Source organism: Nyctereutes procyonoides, unplaced genomic scaffold (assembly GCF_905146905.1).
Source record: "Nyctereutes procyonoides isolate TBG_1078 unplaced genomic scaffold, NYPRO_anot_genome, whole genome shotgun sequence".
NCBI lineage: Eukaryota > Metazoa > Chordata > Mammalia > Carnivora > Canidae > Nyctereutes > Nyctereutes procyonoides.
The window spans coordinates 766,300-788,001 of NW_026575159.1; the positions used below are offsets into that span (position 1 = coordinate 766,300).

Consider the following 21,702-nt stretch of genomic DNA (forward strand, 5'->3'; position numbering starts at 1 on the left):
AAACGTTTTAGGGCCTAGAAGGAGGTAACTTTTATTTTTTTTTTTAATTTTATAAATTAATTTTTATTGGTGTTCAATTTACCAACATACAGAATAACACCCAGTGCTCATCCAGTCAAGTGTACCCCTCAGTGCCCGTCACCCATTCACCCCCACCCCCGCCCTCCTCCCCCTCCACCACCCCTAGTTCATTTCCCAGAGTTAGAAGTCTTTATGTTCTGTCTCCCTTTCTGATATTTCTCACACATTTCTTCTCCCTTCCTTTATATTCCCTTTCACTATTATTCATATTCCCCAAATGAATGAGAACATACACTGTTTGTCCTTCTCCGGTTACTGTGGCCAAGTTCAAAAAGGGTGTTGCCTGAGTTCTCCTCTGGGATTTTGATGGAATCTTGTCTCACATTTAGATCTTTCATCTATTTTGAGTTTATCTTTGTGTATGGTGCAAGAGAGTGGTCTCGTTTCATTCTTCTGCATGTGGCTGTCCAATTTTCCCAGCACCATTTATTGAAAAGACTGTCGTTCTTCCAGTGGATAGTCTTTCCTCCTTTATCGTATATTAGTTGACCATAAAGTTCAGGGTCCACTTCTGGGTTCTCTGTTCTGTTCCATTGATCTATGTGTCTGTTTTTGTGCCAGTACCACACTGTCTTGATGAACACAGCTTTGTAGTACAACCTGAAATCTGGCATTGTGATGCCCCCAGATATGGTTTTCTTTTTTAAAATTCCCCTGGCTGTTTGGGGTCTTTTCTGATTCCACACAAATCTTAAAATAATTTGTTCTAAGTCTCTGAAGAAAGTCCATGGTATTTTGATAGGGATTGCATTATACGTGTAAATTGCCCTGGGTAACATTGACATTTTCACAATATTAATTCTGCCAATCCATGAGCATGGAATATTTTTCCATCTCTTTGTGTCTTCCTCAATTTCTTTCAGAAGTGTTCTATAGTTTTTAGGGTATATTTTGAGAACTATTTGAATGGTAAATGGTTCTCCAACCTTTTATTTTCAGGTTGTAGGTGTCCTTCTGTCTAAAATGAGTCTCTTGTAAACAGCAAATAGATGGGTCCTGCTTTTTTATCCAGTCTGAAACCCTGCGCCTTTTGATGGGGTCATTAAGTCCATTCACGTTCAGAGTTACTATTGACAGATATGAGTTTAGTGTCATCATGGTATCTATTTAGTCCTTGTTTTTGTGGATTGTTCCACTGAACTTCTTCTTAAAGGGGAGTTTTAAGAGTCCCCCTTAAAATTTCTTGCAGAGCTGGTTTGGAGGTCACATATTCTTTCAGTTCCTGCCTGTCTTGGAAGCTCTTTATCTCTCCTTCCATTTTGAATGAGAGCCTTGCTGGATAGAGTATTCTTGGTTGCATGTTCTTCTCATTTAGGACCCTGAATATATCCTGCCAGCCCTTTCTGGCCTGCCACGTCTCTGTGGAGAGGTCTGCTGTTACCCTAATATTCCTCCCCATGAAAGTCAGGGACTTCTTGTCTCTTGCTGCTTTAAGGATCTTCTCTTTATCTTTGGAATTTGCAAGCTTCACTATTAGATGTCGAGGTGTTGAACGTTTTTTATTGATTTTAGGGGGGGATCTCTCTATTTCCTGGATCTGAATGCCTGTTTCCCTTCCCAGATTGGGAAAGTTTTCAGCTAGGATTTGTTCAAATACATATTCTGGCCCTCTGGCCCTTTCGGCGCCCTCGGGAACCCCAATTAAACGTAGGTTTTTCTTCCTTAGACTGTCATTTATTTGCCTTAATCTGTCTTCATGGTCCCTTAATTGATTGTCTCTTTTTTCCTCAGTTTCCCTCTTTGCCATTAACTTGTCTTCTATGTCACTCACTCGTTCTTCCACCTCGTTAACCCTCGTTGTTAGGACTTCTAGTTTGGATTGCATCTCATTCAATTGATTTTTAACTTCTGCCTGATTGGATCTAAATTCTGCAGTCATGAAGTCTCGTGAGTCCTTAATGCTTTTTTCTAGAGCCACCAGTAGCTGTAGAATAGTGCTTCTGAATTGGCTTTCTGACATTGAAGTGTAATCCAGATTTTGTAACCCTGTGGGAGAGAGGGCTGTTTCTGATTCTTTCTTTTGAGTTGAGGTTTTCCTTCTAGTCATTTTGCTCAGTGCAGAGTGGCCAGAAACAAGTTGTACTGGAACACGGGGGAGTATCACTGGTCCGTCCAGCTGGTCTTCTGGGGGAGGGGCCTGCTGTGCTGATTCTCAGGTGTTAGCACTTGGGGGAGCTGCTCTGCCCCTGCCTGCTGCAGGGCTCAGCGGGGGTTGTTTACCCCGTGGGGCCCCAGGTGGAACAGCCGCAGTTGCTCTGGCAACTCTGGAAGCCTGGATTCAGCCTCCGCAGGAACTACGGGGCTCGGGGCTCTCGGTTCTCCGTCTGCAGGGCCTGGAGGCTCCGGGGCGGGGCCGCTGATCTGCTCAGCTCGGGGCAGGAGCGTCCTTGCTGTCCTGGGCCCTCTCGGCCTCTGCCTGTCCCAGGGGGAGGCCGGATCCTGGGCTGTGTCCCGGCGCCCTGTGCTCCGGGGCCTGCGCTGTTGGATTCGCGCTCCCGCCCCGCAGCCCCCTCCGCGGAGCCGCCGCCCGAGCCCCTCCGAGCTGCTCCGGCCCCGCCGTGCGCGCTGCAGCCCTTAGGGAGCTCGGCGCACTCCCCGGGGCGCAGGTGTCTGTTAGTGTCCCCGGGAGCCCGAGGGCCTCCCCGCCCTCCTGGGTCCTGCTCCAACTCCCTGCGAGCCCCTTTCCCCCGGGAAGGTTGGTGCAGCTCCTGCTCCTCCGGGACGGGGCTCTCCTGTCCTGGGGACCCTCGCCCCGGCCTCAGCCCGGCTCCTCGCGGGCCCCTCCCCCTCGGAGGCCTTTTGTTTCTTTATTTCTTTTTCCCCATCTTCCTACCTTGATAGAAGCGCGAACTTTTCTCACTGTAGCGTTCCAGCTGGTCTCTCTTTACATCTCAGGCCGAATTCGTAGATTTTCAGGATGGTTTGAAGGTTATCTAGGTAATTTGGTGGGGACAGGTGATTTGGGGACCTTGCTCTTCCGCCATCTTGCCCCAGGAGGTAACTTTTAATGCAATCAAAGGAAGAACATCATAACAATTATAGCCATACCAGAGAGGATTGAACCGTTTGGTTAGGTAGTAACTTCCTTAAAACTAGTAGTAATCAAGCAAGGCCATATAGAACTCTGTTTAGGGAATTAACTGGACTTTATGAATCCCAAAGTCTTCCCTAATTCTATGAGAACCAGTCGGTCTCAAACTTGGGTATTCATCAGAATCTCCTGTAGTACTTGTTAAAACACAGATGGCTGGGTTCTACCCACAGAGTTTCTGGGGCAGCAGGTTTGGGGTAGTTCCTGAGAATTTGCATTTTTAATAAATTCCCAAAGGATATGGATGTTGCTGGTCCAGGGACCATACTTTGAGAAGCTGTGTTTTAAAAGGAAAAGGTAGATCCGTTTCAATTAAGTTTTTTGGAATTGTTTTCAGGCCATTAGAAAAGACTGCCCTTCCCCACATCACTCACTGCCTCCAAAAAGACTTCCATTGTGATCTTCTTCCCATAAGATGCTTTCCACAAAGGCCTTTGTAAAAAAAAACATGGCTCTTTGCTGTGCTTTAAGAATATAAGGACCCTGGGATTCTTTCCAGGTACTGATATTAAATTTCTTTTGATCCATTTTCACTGTCTTGTTTTCTTCATAACCAAGGTCCCCATGTTTTTAAGATAAGTGGCCAGAATTAAGAGTGAATCTGGACAAAAACCAGAATTGTTTGACCCACTAAAGGATCCAACCTGGCTTAAGCCACAGTCCTGGCCAGTTCTGGCAATGCTACTGGCCACTGACTCTGGAATGCATCTTTGCCAGGCACTGTTTTGGGGAAGGAGAAAGCAGGAGTGCCAAGAATTTTTTTTTTCTTTAACTCAAAGGGAAGAAATGTAAAACCGATATTAAACCAGTTCAAGGAACAGATAAACAAAGCCCATCTAAAATTTTTAAAGCACACATTTTTTCATTGGCCCAAGACCATTAGCATCTGGTTTATTCACTCAACAAATAACTACTGAGCTTCTATGAGTGATGTTTTGGCATTGTTTTGAGACCTAGGGCTGCAGTTGTAATTAAGATAGGCAAATGCCTAAAACACACAAAATATATAATATATGTCGTGTAGAAAGAAACATCTAATAGTCACTTGGTTAGAAAAGCCTATGCCTTTTACACAACCACCTCCCCTTTGGTGCTTATTTTTTTGTCCAAATCCTAATGCTTAAAATAAACTGTGCTTACTCTGGCAAAGGCAAATGATCAATGATAGAATGGGTTACTGTGATCTGTTCCTAAGCTGTTTTTTTTTTTTATAATTAAAAAAAAATGCCACTATTAGTAGTGAAGTTTCTGGAAATCATTTTCTAGCTCACTTGAAAGGTTCAGTTGAATAAGAACATATTTAAATAAACAAGTTGGAATAAATAGTGGTTAAAACTTTACCCATATGTAATCAGCAAATTCATGGGCAGGCAGAAACTTTTTTTAAAGCAAATGTCTTCTGAAGGCCACAAAATAAATCCTAGGGGTTTTGTTGGAACAGTTTCCCAGCAAACAATTTTTCAAAGGAGTCAGCCCTGGAGGCACTTATGAGTCCTCCTTTAATCAAGTCATCTCAGCCAGAAGAATCCATCCAAACTTCTTGACTTTAGTAATTCTTGGTGAAAATTGGATGTGTGCAAGAGGTGTAACTTCTGTATGAAATATAATTCTAGTATCTTTTAGTCATGTCTGAATTAAATCATTATTGCAAGGACTTTTGAATTAGAACTATAGTTAATAAGAGGTCTCACTTATTCAATAAATTGACTAGTACTGCCACTGACCACCTACTACTACTAACTGAGCACCTACTGTATGCCAAGCACTGCTGAACATTAATTCTGTACTAGGCCATTTTAGTTATTTTGTTTTTAATTTTTTTCATTCTACTATCTTAACTATTCATGACCATGCTATGAAATAAATACCATCACCATCATCATCCCTATTTTACAAATGAAGAAACCGAAATTCAGAAAAACTGAGTAACATTCCCAAGGTCACATCTAGTTAGTAAAAGGAATTAAACCTCAAAGCCTTTTGCTTTACACTGCGTTTCTGCTCCTGCCCCCAGGAACCAGGAAGATGGGCAGGATTTTGTGTGGATAAGCAAAAGACACTTATTCCTCAGGATACTTTGCGATCATCTGCCAGGAAAATGGTCATAATTACTGTAAACATCTATGTCCACTACTCTACGAAGGGTGCCCCTGTCTTTGTGCAAAGCATGGCTTGGACAACCTTAATCTGACACCATGTGGCCTCCCCAAAAGTATGCGAGACAACACAGTGAAAAATCACAGTATCAACTGTCATTTCTACCTGCGTACCTGGTACAAGGCCTGGGCCTCCCACCCTTTCAATCCTACACATATTCGCTGCTACTGTGTGGGTTTGGGAACCAGGGAAAGAGTTATAAACAGTAGAAACAGGCATTAAAAGCAGAGTCTCCAGGCAGACCTGACTTCTATAAGCAGAAATGCAGTTGCTGCGTGTGAGCTAGTATGTGTGCGTGCACATGCTTCTTTTGAGGAAGAGGGAGAGTGTAGTGTACAAATTAGTCAAATGATACCCACAACAAAATGCCTGAAGCTTCTGTGAAACAGTCCCTGATGATATAGCTATAATAAGAAGCCATCACTATTTGCCTAAGGGCACTTTATCCCTTATCTCTTCCTGGCTCCCATACTCACAACCCCCATCACCCAAGGATGAAACCGTCATTCTTCCTCTCCTTCCTTACATGCACAAGGCCCCCTCCAGAATCCAAAGGGGCACTTTCCTAGGCGACAAGTCATTACTCTTCACTGAGTATAAAGTAAAATTCATTTATATCTATTTTCGATGAGAAAGGGAAGGAAATTAAGCAGGAGAGACGGCACAATGCCTTTAAGAATGGTATGTTCAAGGTCAAAGCCTGCTATAATTGAATTAAAAAATAATAAATGAAAATAGCTGTGAGCAAAATATGCCTGCTTTGCAGAATATGGTCTAGCTAAAAGTCTTCATTAAATGTCCCAGTGCACACAATGTGTTTAGCTATGTGCTCATGTGCTTGAGATTCTGTGAGATATCCTGTAGCTCATAAATACTGAAAGGGGACAGTTGCCATAGTAACTAAGTGCTATTTAATGAATACCGAAGAACCGAGGCTCATAGGATAGTCTTAAATTGCCAGAACGTGAGTTACTGCTGCTGCTATGAGCTTGCAAATAACTTACATGCCATCCTCTTCAAAATGATTTTTAACAAGTTGGCTAATTTGACAAGTCTCCTTCTTGACTACGTGATGCCACAAGATTCTCTCCTGATACCACATGAAAATGCTACTCTTGATTTCGTCCCCTTGACTCTTGAGTCCCAAAATGTTCTACAGAAATGAGCCAAACATTTAGATAAGGAATGTGTCCTTAAATTTGAATCTTTGACCCAAGTAGTGAAGCTTTAGGGCACATATCTCTGTCACAACCAATAGACACTAGCTCAATGAGCCATCAAGCTGAATACAGCAGATTCTTTTTACTTCTGGAAAAGGTGCTCCATATGCACCAAATGCAGTTTGTTTTTATTGTGCAATGACACAGAAGAGCTACTGCAGTCGATTTTTGCAGGAACTTTTTACAGGCTGGTAACATCTTAGGTAATCTTTCATTAGGTTGTCCAAGCCTTCTCTACAGACTCCCACTCCCAATTCTCTCTCACCATCCATCCCACATGTCAGATTTCTCATCCTGGAATCATCCAGCTTTTCACAGGTTTAAAAAAAAAAAAAAAAGGCATGGCTGCACTGCTTTTTCTTGGCTCTAGTCGCCCTCAGTAACCATAATGCAGCCCATTTTTAAGGTAACAGATTGTGTTGCAAGCATACTTACTTCTACATGCCATTAATAAATAATTAGAATTTAGAAAAAGAGGGAAACATCTATGTACCATGAAGCCAAAAATTATTAGCAAACACATCCATTCTCCAGAGGCTGGCTTTTGCTTGCATAATCAGTACCTCAAATCGCCCGGTTGGGTCTCAGTGTGGGCTGTGGGCGCCCCCTTCAGGGTCTGCGGTGAAATGCATGTTGCTCTCATTTGAGATACTAACTAGTCAATTGAGCAATTGTTTTGCTAAAACCTTTTGGGAAATTTCAAAGGAAAATTTTGGACAACCTCTAACGGTGTGGTCAGATGGAAAGCCCTCACATCACCAACCTTCAGCTATATATCAAAACCAGGTAGGTAAAATAAAAGTCATTAAAAAAAAACATCCTATAGATACGTTCATCTGATCAAACGATGTTTTTTCCGCTAGATGAGCTCTGTTTAAAATTGCCTCTGTCCACAATAAACAAAAGTAAAATTATAGAGAGGCAGCCCATGACGTTCTCACCATCCCGCTTCCTTCCACAGCCTGAACCTGTTCTCTCATGTAATCCCTGGCCTCGGTTCTTTCCCACCCAGACCCTTGGTTTATCTTGCCTTCATATTTTAGCCTTGACACTCAGAGCCAGAAGCCCCATTTACTCTCCCCTCCAATGTGGTCCTACGCCAATGACAGTGCTAAGGTGAGAATGATCTTCTTTGAACTTTGGTGGCATCTTGCTCCTGCCTCTCATGGCTATTCTTAACACATTCCTCCTAAGACTGATATTATATTTGTATTTGCCATTATATCTCCTCTCCTCTCCTGCTTCCTGTCAGCTTCCTAAAGGTGAGGCCTGGCTCTCACACAGTGTTCACCTCGGTGCTCCCATGCTGAGTAACCACTTGAAGGAAGGTTCACAGGAAGGCAATTCTATTTGCTTCCTTTTCTTCTCTATAAGAGCTGCTTAACAAGCTCATTCTTCCCCAATCTCAAAATTTAAGAAAACACAAAGAAAATAAGAGCAGAGGAGCAGTTCTTCCTTCTCTCTTTGGAAAATCCTTTCGACTTATATTCATCTTGATTCATTCTTTCAAAAATCATTTATTGACAACTTGTAATAAGTTAAAAGCATAAGGTGAGGAGATGCTAGGCTTCTTACTTTTCCTCTCTCTGTAACTGCTACTGAATATAGTATTTCCAATTTTCTGTCATGCCATTTCTTTATTTTTCACCAGCCTCATTAAGATATAATTGACAAATAGGGGAAATTTAAGGTGATTTGATAGATTTACATAGTGCAAAATCATTACCATAAAGCCATCATGTCACAAAATCACCATTTCTTTTTTTGTGGTGAGACTATTTAAGATTTGCTCTCAGCAACTTTAAGCATATAATGTGCTTGCTGACATTTCTTAGTCACATGACTCCTACATGTACTGTGGAGGGTCCTTCTTGCTCACCCATTCAACATTCATTGTGCTTCTATGCTGTGCTGAACTGGGCCAGGCCCTGAAGATGTAGAATCAATTAAAACATAGACCTAGGGCATAATTCCCCACTCCCTAAGTGTGGGCTTTACACAGTGGCTTCTTTCTAAAAAGTATAATCTGGAAAAGGAGAAAATGAGTGCACTGTACAGTGAAGAAAGCTGATAAGCTCTACCTCAGCCAGCTGATCCAGGTCATCATCGGCAGTGATAAGTCGTGTTGATAGCATAGATCTTTGGAAGGATGGGATGAAAATGGCACTACCTCTATGGTCTTCCTCCTTAAATCCATAACCCCAGGATAATAATGAGGAAAATATCAGAAAAATCATAACAGAGAGACATTCTACCAACATGCCTGACTAGTACTCCTCAAAACTTTCAAGGTCATCAGAAACGAAGAAAGAGAAATTCACAGACCACTGGAGCCTAGAGAAACATGATGACTGAATGCCATGTGGTGCCCTGGATGGGATTCTGAACAGGAAAGAGAATATTAGTAAACGCTAAGGAAACCTTGGGGTGCCTGGGTGGCTTAGCCGGGTAAGCCACTGACTCTTGGTTTCAGCTCAGATCATGATCTCAGGGTCGTGAGATCGAGCCCCTGGGTCTAGCTCTATGCTCTTCGCAAAGTCTGCCAAAGATTCTCTCCCCCTTCTTCTCTCTTCCCCTCTGCTCCTCCCTGCTGTGGGTGCTTACAATCTCTCTCCCTTTCTCTAAAATCAATAAAATAAAATAAAATAAAATAAAATAAAATAAAATAAAATAAAATAAAATAAAATAAAATAAAATAAAAAACCTAAGGAAATCTCAATAAAGTTGGACTCTAGTTAATAGTAACATTTCAATATTGGTTTATTAATAACAACAAATCTACCACAGGAATAATAATAAAAACTGAGTGTGGCATATAGGGGAGCTCTGTACTGTCTTTGCAATCTTTGAGTAAATCTACAAGTATTTTGAAATAATAGGTCTATTTTAAAAACCGGATTCAACTTCAAGAACGTTAACGAGAGAGGAAGTCAGTGAGTAAAGACAGTGGTCTGGTGCTGGAAGCGGGTGTGTGGCAGCCAGCAGACGTGTGCAAGGTGGGTAGAGGCAGACTCCCACAGCAGCGACGCAGTGGCGAAGGCCAGCAGGAGGCTCTGGGTGGATGGGCAGCTGGAGAAAGCTAAAAATATTGTCGTGCTTCAGAAAGGTCCTCACTGAGGTCATCAGCATAAATTTTGGTCAGGAACAGCCAGCAACTTTCTCATAACAACCAGGCCAAGAATAAAGAAAGCTGGAGCTATGATCGACCTAGATAAGGAATTTGCAGACGGTTTCCACAAAATTTTCTCTTTTGATAAGAAGCATAATAAACACATTTTCTTCTTATTCAAATATTCTTCCAGATTCATTATTCTATGAAGTCTCCTCTCCAACTGCCCCTTCTCTCCTGTTTCCCACATTCTGCAATTTTCACATTGAAAAGGATGAATCATGATAGTGCAAAACATCCTGAGGGTGGTGTAGAGAAAATTCTTAAAGGGTTGAAGAAGCGAGATGCAGAAGAAGTCACAGAAATCCAAAGGGGGCTAGATCCTCTCAATATATTCTGCCAAGTAAAGAGAATATTTCTCCATTTTTCAAAAGGACAGTAGAAAAGAAAAGAAAAACAGAGGTCTCATTTTTTTAAAGATTCTGAGGGTCAGAAACATAGAAGCCTCTGGCTCATCAGCCTCCCTGGATACCTCAGGCAAACAGCTGAGGATACCTAAAAATGAAGATGGCTAACAAAGAATGACACCAGCCCTACTAGAAAATAGGAAGTATTCATAACAATTATGAATAATCTCACTTTACATATGAGAGAGGGGCTACTCAGCCTAAGTGACCTGCCTGGGTCCCCAGCTGAGCATGGATGGAGCTGGGACCCAGAACCGACATAGCAGGTACTCAGGCTGTGCTGTCTTCATTTAGCCCTCAAAGCAAGGCAGACACAATAAGCAGAAGTAGGTAAAGAAGACATAGTGCTAAAAATTAAACGTCAATGCGTATCTTTATCCCCAAAGTCACATATATGAAAATGCAAATATTTAATTATCTGCTATCATGATTGCTATAAAGTGAAGGACAAGTATCATTTAAGAAATACTAGAGAATTGATCAGAGAAAGACAGATAGAAACTTAAAAGTACAGAAACTTTTTAGTTTGACCTTAGATTATTCTTAGATTAGAAATGAGGGACACGAGGCAGGTAATAGATAGCTCTGAAAAAATAAGAAGTAAACATCTGGATCACTATGTGCTCTTCTGCAAAAACTGAATAGGAAAGGAAGGGCAAAACAATGTTACAGAAATCAGCAACTCGAACTTGTGCGAAAGTGCTCTAAATTTATATCGTCTAAAAACATGACTCAAAGAGAAATAATCACAGCCTATAAATATTCCCCAAGCAACAATATATGTGGAAATAAAGTAAGTGAATTATTCACACCCCTAGGTTCGGGTCATTTCTCTTTGTCCAGCTGTCTTTGGAAGACAATGCTTTACCCCTGAGCTGATGTCACCCCCACAAATGAAAACAGCTTCAGGTGAATGTTGCTGCAGATGCCAGGCGTAGGGTTAAAAAGAAGAACACAGGGAATGACCTCCCATGGCTCTTCACGCTATTAGGAACAAGGCTGGATCACTCAATTGACTATTTTCATTTCTCCCTCATCTTTGAAAAGGAGTAACAGAGAATAGAATCAAATCCAAAGAGTCTTTTTGTGCCTGGCCCATTTGAATGAAAGAAGAAACAGAACATGCCCAAGCAAGGACAGTATAAAGTGCTTTGCTTTGGTATCAGGAGATAGCATGGTACCAAATCTCATGAAAAACATAAAAGTTTGCAAAGTCAGAAACACCGGATCAACGGATCTCGTATCAACCGATCACAGATGCCATTGTGCTTTGGTCTTCCCATCACTGTAAGTGGACCTCCTTGATAAGTCATGTTTCAGAAATCAAAGCAGTTTTTAAAACACTGAGAATGGTATAAATGCAAATGATTGCTAATAATTATCAGGACTCTCCCAGATGCAATGCTCCAAAAACACCATTTTTCATGAATATTTCTTCTGCATGTTTTCTCCCTTTTGAAATTTCTGAGGTTTTCTGATTAAGAATCATCATCTCCTTAAGCCACAAATTATTTCAAAAGATCTATCTGTCCCAGTACTTGCAGCAGCCTAAATTGTTTGAATCACAGCAGAAATGATGCTGGGCAGGCCCCTGCTGGGTGCGCAACAGCATAAGTAGAGTGATATTTAAAATATCAGGAACTCTCTAAACATAGCATGTTCAATTCATCCACAAACTAATCCAAATCCAAGTAATTTTTTTTTCCTTCGCCTTCCCAAGCACAATTTTTCTAGTTTAGTAGAGAAGCTGCCCCGAATTTGGTTCTATTTGTCTTCATTTCCTTTTCAGGGAGAGAGGCCTCCATGGTTTGACAATCAGATATTTAGTCCTTCCATGAGCAATAGTTCCTCATTAACATCATAACAAAGACCCTGGGATCCCTGGGTGGCACAGCGGCTTGGCGCCTGCCTTTGGCCCGGGGCACGATCCTGGAGACCCGGGATCAAATCCCACATCGGATTCCCGGTGCATGGAGCCTGCTTCTCCCTCTGCCTGTGTCTCTGCCTCTCTCTCTCTCTCTCTCTCTCTCTCTCTCTCTCTCTGTGACTATCATAAATAAATAAAAAATTAAAAAAAATAAATAACAAAGACCCTGAGTTGTCCCTTATTGCTATCTTAGAGGACATTTATGTAAATAAGATGTTCATATCACCATGTACTGTGTTGCCTGACCTCAAGCCAGCATCAAGCTGGTACGTGTTCATGGAGGGCTGCTGGGAGTGACTATGGACTGTCCACAACGTGAACTGGTGCCTGGGATGGGACAATGAATGCCCAGGAAGTGTTAAACTACAAAAGATAAGCATTTTCTATGGGAATATCTAGGGCTTATTTTTAAGCTCATAGCAATGGACGGTAGCTCTAGTGCTTTTCAGTCTTCAGTTCCCTAGAGGTAGCCTAGGAGCATTTCAGTGGAGGTTGGGCCTTTGTGACAATAACACCTCCAAGAAACTATAGAGTTTATATTGTTTAGTATAATTCCAATTCAGTAGAAGTGGAAGGTCTTATGTATCCCTGTCTACACGTGTGCTCACACACACAGACAACATTAAGGTATGTGGGACTTTCTTCAGTACAAATGCAAAGGTTATGGAAGACACAAATTGGGATGCAGGTGTTGTCTGTGCTAATATTTTAGAAGGAGAAATTACCAGAGCTTCAACTTCTATTGAATGCTTTCCTGAGTTGGTGGAAATTGCCAAATCTGCAATATTAACATAGAATTATGGAAATCAGAAACAAAAAAGCTGGAGTCTACTGGGAATGATAAGCTCAAGATGAACTCAACTGGAAAATTTGGCCAACTCAAAGTGACATTCTTTGTGCTGGAATTTTTCTATCTGAAAGCTTTAAAAAGGCTGTAATTATTTTGAGTTTTCAAGTCAGCCCTTTTCAAAGTAAGTCTCCTATTTTCTTCATTGCTCTATACCTTTCCTCCTTGTGAACTCAGGTGTCTGCCAAGCTTACTGCTAAAGTGGTAAATTCATATGGGTTTTACACACAAATGCATCTCAAGGAAACCGTAAAGCAACACAACTTTTGCATCCTCTGTGCCAAGAAAAACAAAGGAACATTTGTACATCAGGACTCTTATCTTGTGCACAGGCTCAAAAATAGGCTAAATAAATCAACTAATAAGAAGTGTCTGGTGGAGGCCAATAAATAATTTATTTGAAAGTTAGTGCTTTTTCTCCATGGAGAAGCTAAGGAACATAAGAACTCAGACTTACCTTGTGGCTTTTGGGTCCCAAATCACAATATCTGCATCAGATCCCACTGCTATTCTTCCCTTTCTTGGATAGAGATTAAAGACTTTAGCTGCATTTGTGCTGGTAACTGCCACAAACCGGTTTTCGTCCATTTTACCACTATGCTGTACAACAATTCAGGAAAGAAAATGCATTTGTTTTAATGACTATATACTTGGTCATTAAAAAATCTCCTATCAATAAAAGTGCAAAACTCGTATCTCTTAGAACCAAACAGAACTGCATCTAATTTCTTGTATTGTGGAGCCAAACACATCTGTGGATGCTTGTAAGTCTTAAACTATCCTTATAATGATGGGGATGATGTAATAAATGGAAGCTTGAAGATAACTTTTTAAAAACCTAGGCTTAACTGCCACCTCTCACTAATTTTCCCCATCCTTCCCAGAATCACACAGACAACAGCTGAATGTTGGCAAGAGGATTTTCAATTTTTGTTTAGAGTTGACTACCACCTACTACATTTATGATCTGGCATACTTACTGCAGACCTAGGATTTATGAGATGATCATGTAGATAATAGGCAGAATATTATAGAGTTAAAATAAGATAGACCTTTAAATTAGATGGCAACACTTTTAGAAAGAGGAAAAATCAACTCAAGAGATTAAATTTTGTGGCTATCAAACTGTACATGAACCAGTAATCTCGGACAGTTTATTACAAGATATTTTCATATGGGCAAACTTGGGATAAATGTGGTCTCTCTGAAACAATATGTTTTTTTTTTAAATGTTGGGAGATTATCCCTATGTACATTTATATGGTCAGGAACATCCTTAAGGTTTATTTAATCATCAGTGTGTCCATGTCTCACAAAATAATTAAAAACTACATCCTGAGAGTAATATTCCTATGAGTAAACCATCTGAATCGTTCATAAAATAGCAGTTTCCTGTACATTATTAAGAAATATTCAATGACTTTAAAGTCATTTCTACACTTGGTATATTACAAAAGTTTGCTGTAATGAACATACTCATTTTTTAATAGCACAAGTTCAGAGAAAAAGGTTGAACTTTTAGCAAGAAAATCTAAGCAAAGATAAAGAGAAGAAGAGTAATTTGGGAATGATTAGGGTTAGGGTAGAGGTAAAAAGGGCTGAAAGGATGTTTAGCAAAAGATAGGGCTATATAGAGAGAGATGTTTTGAAGATCCTTACATGTAAATTAATTGTTCAAATATCATCCTGTAAATAATAGAGAATAATAAAGGGTTTTAAAGAAGAAAGTAGCATGGATTGTCCTTTGTTTTTGGAAGGCAGCACTAGTACTAGAGTATAGCATAGGCTGTAGCAAGTGAGAAACTGGCAGCAGGGGCACCAGCTGTGAGACTACTGCAGTGATCCAAACAAAAGACAGGACTCAAACTAGAGTAGTAAATATGAGCATGGAAATAAGAAGACATGTTAGAAATCCAAATGGCAAGAACTTGTAAATGATTAGAGTTAGAAGGAATGGTATGTGGAGGGGATTCTGAAGTGTAAGAGAAGTAACATGTCATCTAAGGGAGGGTTTCTGAGAAATGGGTGAGAATGGCATGAAAATGGTGGCCCCAGGTCTGACCAGGCAATTCACCCCACTGATCCATGCAACTGCACATGTCAAGTGGATGGACAGGTTAACACATGAATATTTAGCCCCTTGATTCTACTCCATGCTCAGGGAGAAATTTTTAAATCATGGACATTTAAAAAAATCTCTTTTGCTAGACTTTGGATTATTATTATTTATGTGACTTGGTATAGCAGTTTCAAAAATATGATGTTCAAAGGTCCTCAAAAAGGGGACATCTACAAAAATTTCAATGAAAAGGAGATATGAACATAATAAAAATCCTTCACGTATTTTTAATCATTCCAACTGGGAATTAAAAAGACACAAGAAATGAAGTAGAAGGGCTATAACGTTTCATAGACTTAGAGAGTATTCCTCTTGGAACCCAATCTAAATTTACCTCCTAATGTCTGCATAATGATGCAATGCATCTTCTAAACTAAATTAGGCAGAGTTGAAAATGATTTCTTATTATTATCCTGGGGAATGCGGTGGCAATGGTCATGGTGTTGCATTCCCAGTCTCTAATAAAAATAGTCAAAAAGCTTTTCTATGAAGGTTTGTGGTACTCTGGTCCTGAAATGAGACAGATCCTGGCTAAACTGTTCATCAAAACAAACTAGATCCTGTGAAACTCACCACGCCTTTTTCCCATATTACTGACATCCGGTCCTCAACACCGTTCACCCCATTGGGAATCTTAGTGAAATCATCTTTTCCAAGAGCTTTCTGGCAGGTGTTGAAAGTGCAGTGGTCAGTTCCTGTTGTGGTTAGATCACCACTGACAAAGAAGAACACATGAGAGTGTGGGATGAGTAAATAAAAGATGTCAGGAGGAAACTACCAGAACTTTTCCTGTCCTCCTGATGCTCCTCTCAATTGAATGTCAGAAAACTGTAATGGATAATGAGTGGATTTCTCAAGTACATATTTCACCCATGCCCATCTCTATTTTAGGAAGCACCTTGGAAAATAATATTATTGTAAGAAGTGCGATGCAGGATCATGCTCAGGTCAGAAAAACTAGATCTAGGCTCCATCACTGGATGGTTCTGTGATTATGAGTTTGTCCAATGCTCAGTCTTATCTAGAAGTTGATGATGTTATGTACTCAATGATAATTATTTTAGGATCACTGGCAATAATGTAAATGAAAATTCTTTGTGAGTAGAGCACTACACAAAGATGAAGCTCAGTGATCCACATGAACAGAGGCAGCTCCTGTTCAAATGGCAATGTTGTGATGAGCAGAGATGTGACACTGACTGAGGATGTTCATGTCACCAACAACAGATATCCTGTTTTGACTGGTGAATAATCTCAGAGATGTAGACATGTGAAGAATGAAGGAGGCTGAAAGAAAAGGGTAAATGAACTCTTGAACTTTTGTTGTGAAAATCTCTTTGTTAACTTGGGTGTGGTATTTCAATGGGGAGTGTTGGGATGTCCAGGAATGATGTATTTCTCAAGAAAAGTAATCATAACTTCCCAGAAAGTAGCATCTCTGAAAATAGTTTGGATGGCTTTTCCTGGGGATAACCTACCTGAGGGCAGGATTTTGCCTTTCATCCTTACAGTGTCTCTTCCCTAGATCAAAACCTGTTGTATGTATACAGGCACATCTGTTTCTTGGGTTATATCAGCACAGAGGAATATTCAAGAATATGGAGATGATAAGAACAAAGCATAATCAAGAGACCTGGTTCTAGGCAATAAATGATAGAAAAGGTGAGGAAAAATTAGAAGAGAGTAAAATTTCAGTAAACATTATCTGATTTCTCTGAGTGTGGGGGTTATTTTGACACCATATCATAATTAAGCCACTGCTTTTTTGGTCTCAGTTGAGGACCTCCCCATAGCCTATTTATTACCTCAAGAACAGAACAGTGGAGGTCAATGAAAGGTCAGATAGTAGGACAAGATGTTCTATGCTCAAACATGAGACTCATAGAATACCTTATTTTGGCAAAACACTTCACAATCATCTGCTAAATTATTACTTAGCCAATAGATTCATGAGAAAGTCCGGTGTTGAAGGGTCTGGTCTCAGGGGTGGGCCCATAACATGGTGGGCTGCGTGGTGCCACTCTTTATGCCAGTAGTGAGTGCCATCTGTGCCGAGACTTGCTGCTATGGGTTCTCCATAGACCACTTTCCCTGGAAATTTCAAAGGAAGCACTCAGTCCCTTCATTTGCTCTTAAGAGAACCATCTGACAAACACATAAATATTAGTCTTCTCTATGCTAGCAAAAGATGATAGGAATCTCAAACTATTAATTTACCTTTTGTGAGCAGGACTTAAAAATTTAAATTACTGCTTATTAAGCACTTATTATGTTTCAGTCAATGTGCATTGCATGTTGCGGTAGATGACTATACCCACGAACTGATACGAGGCTTGACCATATGGCTTACTTTGACAAATTAAATATGAATGGAAGTAACATGTGCTGCTTCTAAGCAAAAGCTGTTAAAGCCACAATGTTTTCCTTCTGTCCTTAGACTATCACAGGCTTCTTCTTCAGTTGTGTCTCAGGATGAAGAGAATATGGAACCGAGATAGAGCCAACCCACGATGGACATGAGTAGGAATGAAATAAATCTCTGTTGTAAACCATTGATATTTTAGATTTATCTGTTACTGCAGCATAATCTAGACAATGCTGGCTGATATATGCGCTGTTCTAATGAAGTTATCTCAAAAACCCTACCAGGCAAATGATATTATTATCTCCATTAAAAGATGAGAGGGTAAAGATGATGGGGTTAAATAACTTCTGTACAGGTTCACTATATGCACTCAACATAACATAGATGGAGTTGAGGAAGTAGGGTCTGAATCCAGGCATTTTTTACTTCAGTGGTTCTAACTTCTATGCAATACTATCCTAATAACGATTATCACGTGGTCATATGGAGTTCAACCATGGTATATCTCTGTTGCAAAGAGATTAAGAAATCTCTTCACACCCTTAAGAAAGAAAAAAAAAAACTCCTCCAAAAACTTATGTTAAATAAAAGAACACTCAGATAATAAAGTTCTAGCTAAAAATGCATTTTAAAAATCATGCAAATGAGGCCATCAAGAGCACACAATGTTAGAAAAGCTAATAGTGCATAGTGAATTTGAATTTAAAATCAAAATCCTATCTCTGATTAGCATTTGTTGGAATAATAGATACACTGGCATCAAGCTGATCATGCCCAAGCAGTCCTAGAGGTGTACACAGGGTAAAGAGATACTGGCACATCAAACTAGCTTGCTCTGGCCCATCAGACAGTGGATTTCAGTGAAAATCCTGATAGAGAATTGAAATTAACTCATTTCAATAGAGGGTGCTAACAGCAGATGGCCACTAGCTGCCTATGTCATATTCAACTGGAATATAGCACTCTCTCACAGATCATTTCTTCTCCAAACCAGCCACTTTCCTCTTGCAAATCATGAAATAAGGCTTACTGAAGCCTACCAAACCCTGCTTATTGAGTAACCAAGTATTATGGTCAATAAAGTATTATGGAAAATAAAAGTTACCTCCTAAGAACATAGATACTGCTAAGATCCCTCACTTCCATTTCTCTCTCTCTCTCTTTCTCTCTTTTTTTCCACACTAAGTCCCATCTCCCTTGTTTCTTACTTCTTCCAGAAAGAAGGAAATACCATTAGTATCTCTTCTGGTGTATAGGACAAGAAGCAATCCTTTTTAATGTGAACTAAGAGGTAACATACTATTTCTTGGAGAGATAATAGGATGAACCGGATGCCTGATTTGTGGGTATGAAGAGGCCTTCCTATCCCAAGAGAACATACAGATGCGCAGATGATGAAAAACTCAGAGACTTGATCTGTAATCACCTTACAAGCTGCCAACTCAGGATTTTCCACGGTGCTTCATCATACAGGAAAGATTCCTATCACGTGCTCTATTCAATCATTTGGCCCATCAAGGTGAGATGGGAATACAGTTCCAAAGTTCTACAATTTTAATAGCTCTCAGAAAAATTAAAAGCGTCAGCATCTACCATGAGTCTGCCAGGACCATTTTGAAACAAGATGACATGTAATCTCCTTGGAAGGCATCAGCACCTTTAAAATGTGACAGGCCACAATTTTGGTCTATACAACAAACTCTTCATTAATTGGGCTGTTTTCAACTGTCTCCCCATTAAGCATCTATAAATATACTTTAAAATTTTTAAATAAAGGGTAAAAATTCCTTACTACTCTTCCTCCTATTTCACAATGGTTCTAAGATATTTTCAAAAAATAGATAGTATTCAAGAAGTAAAAAACAGAAGGAAAACAAGAGGCCTAGGTAAGCCATAAACTGGAGAATCAGACGGGATAATTCAGCAAAATTGCGGTCTTTATTAGATTTGGGCCAAAAATAAAGTAATAATAAAAATATCCAACATACATATAGTGCTCTATAGTTTGCAAATATAGTTTGAAGGTCATGTATCTCATTTGACCTTCATGGCATCCCTCATGCTGGTTTGACAGATAAAGAAACTGACACCCAATGACACTAACTCATTTGCCCAAGTCACATAGGTAGTAAGTGGTACAGTAGAATTAGAACCCTAGTATTTTGATATCATATTATACATACACATTATGGTACTAGGAAAAGCTTCATTCTTAATTTCTTGGTAAAGAATATGTATTTTTAAACGTTTTATTCAACCACAAGCCATTTGTGGATGTGGCTGAGCAATTTTCCAATTTCACTTACTGGTTTCATTTACTACGCTTAGCGGGTTGGTAATGAAAAGTGCTATATCTGTCCTAGTCTGGTACTCACCTGATTACATTTGAGACAAGATGGTTTCAACAACTCTCAGGAGATAGAACATCTCCATCATTAACCTCTACCTACTGTCTCAGCAAGGTTCACATTGTATCCTGTCTACCCATACAGGTTCTCTCCTTCATTCTCCATTGTTTGGCCCCGAACCAAAAAAAGACTCTGCACTTACGATGCTATCTCTCACTTAGGGGAGTTCTCCCTCTGAGAGATTCTGAAGATTGCCAAGTAATGAAACACGTCAAAGCCATCTAAACTCCCTCTGACCCATTTATTAGATGAAAGTGATAGAGCAGATGTTCACACCTTGTCTAGATTTGCATGTTGCACTTGATCAACTCCCAAGATCTGTTATAAAAGGTTGAAAAATGCAGAGAAGGTGGCATGAGTACCCAGGGGTGGAAGCATTGGCTACCAACAAAAAGCCAAACACATCTATAAAAACAATTTTTCTTAGCTAGAAAGATAGAGTAGAGCCTTCCTGGGCTCTGTTTTGGTTCAATATATTACATTTACAAAGAAAGGAAATGAGTAAGAAGGAAAATACAGAGAAGCAGCAAAATAGAGATCACATAGATTCAAATTCAAATCCTGATTTTGCTACTTTTCAGTTAGTGACATTGCAAGATGAGTCATCTATGAGGTGGGGTCACAGTGTCTCTCTAGAGTGGCAATTTTATGAGAATCAAATAATTAGTGCATATGAAAGTACCTAGCATCTTGAGACTCTGGGTTCACTTCATGTTATGGGCTGAATTATGTCCCTTGCCAAAATTCAAATGTTAAAGTTCTAACCCACAGTTTCTCAGTGACTGTATTTGGAGGGTCCTTTATAAAGGTAATTAAGTTAAAATGAGGTCATTAGGGTAAGCCCTAATCAAATATGAGTGGAGCCCTTCTAAGAAGAGGAAGTTTAGAAGCACACACATACAGGGGGAGGACAAGGTGATGACACAGGGAGAAGATAGTCATCTACAAACCAAGGAGAGAGGTCTGGAATACATCCTTCCTTCACTACCCTCAGAAAGAACAAACTCTGCCAACAGTTTGGTCTTTGGTTCTCTGATACTTTAAGAAAATTCATTTCTGTTGTTTAAACTGCTCAGTCTATGGTACTTTGTTACAGCAGCAAACACGATCCATAAAAGTTACTTTCTTTATGGTTACGCAATTCATTTTAAAAAATGTTTTAAAATGTCCAGTTTTCAACTGCTTTGCAATTAGACATAAAGTAAATCAGCTTGTTCTAAATTTAAAGGACAAGGGAGTGTTCAGATGTTCACATACAGAAAAAGAAAGTCTAAGATTCAGATCCACCTTGACTCAGCTGCGTTGTTGATCCTTTCTTAGGAACAGCAGTGGTTACTAAGCATCAGTTCATCATGCTGGGGATAACAAAATTTGACTTACTCTCGTTCAGCTCTAACAAATAATGGTCAACACAACCACACATAGAGAGAGGGACCCCTCTATGGACCTTTCTCCCCATCTTTTAAAACATAAGAGGGACATGGTGAGGGAGGAGGGAGGCAGAGTTTAATAAACTGTAAAATAAGACATCTAAAACCTCTCTGTAACAGAAGTTTCTATTTTGCAGCAGTAAGCCTGGAAAGTAAAGCTTTCCACAGTACGGAAAACCAAAACCAAATCATATCAAACAAACAAAAATACCCAACCACACTATAGCTCAGTTCACTCTAGGTTACTTGAGGATCAAAATTAACTTAATCACCTCTGCAAATCCAATGCCTAGAGCATAGTGCCTAATATATGTTTGGTGTCTAATGATTTGGTTTTCTTTGTGTGTGAGAAGTACAAAGAAAACATTTTCTTAATAAGTTCAGATGAGAGTCCTATTTATACCTTAAAGACAGGAATATGGATATGAAATAGAGCTGAACATCATTAAGACAAGTTAAACTAGAACCTAAAAAAAAGCAT

At 39.9% G+C, this 21,702-nt stretch overlaps 1 protein-coding gene across 2 annotated transcripts in view; it reads right to left on the reverse strand.

Annotated features, from left to right (window-relative positions):
- DPYS (dihydropyrimidinase) overlaps positions 1–21,702 on the reverse strand; it is a 78,293-nt gene that overhangs the window by 30,863 nt on the left and 25,728 nt on the right. For both annotated transcript variants that reach the window (XM_055314108.1, XM_055314107.1), the window contains 3 exons: positions 16,953–17,109; positions 15,592–15,733; positions 13,357–13,499 (listed from right to left, as the gene is read on the reverse strand). In XM_055314108.1, the coding sequence (XP_055170083.1) occupies positions 13,357–13,499; positions 15,592–15,733; positions 16,953–17,109 (442 nt within the window). The remainder of the gene's footprint in view (positions 1–13,356; positions 13,500–15,591; positions 15,734–16,952; positions 17,110–21,702) is intronic.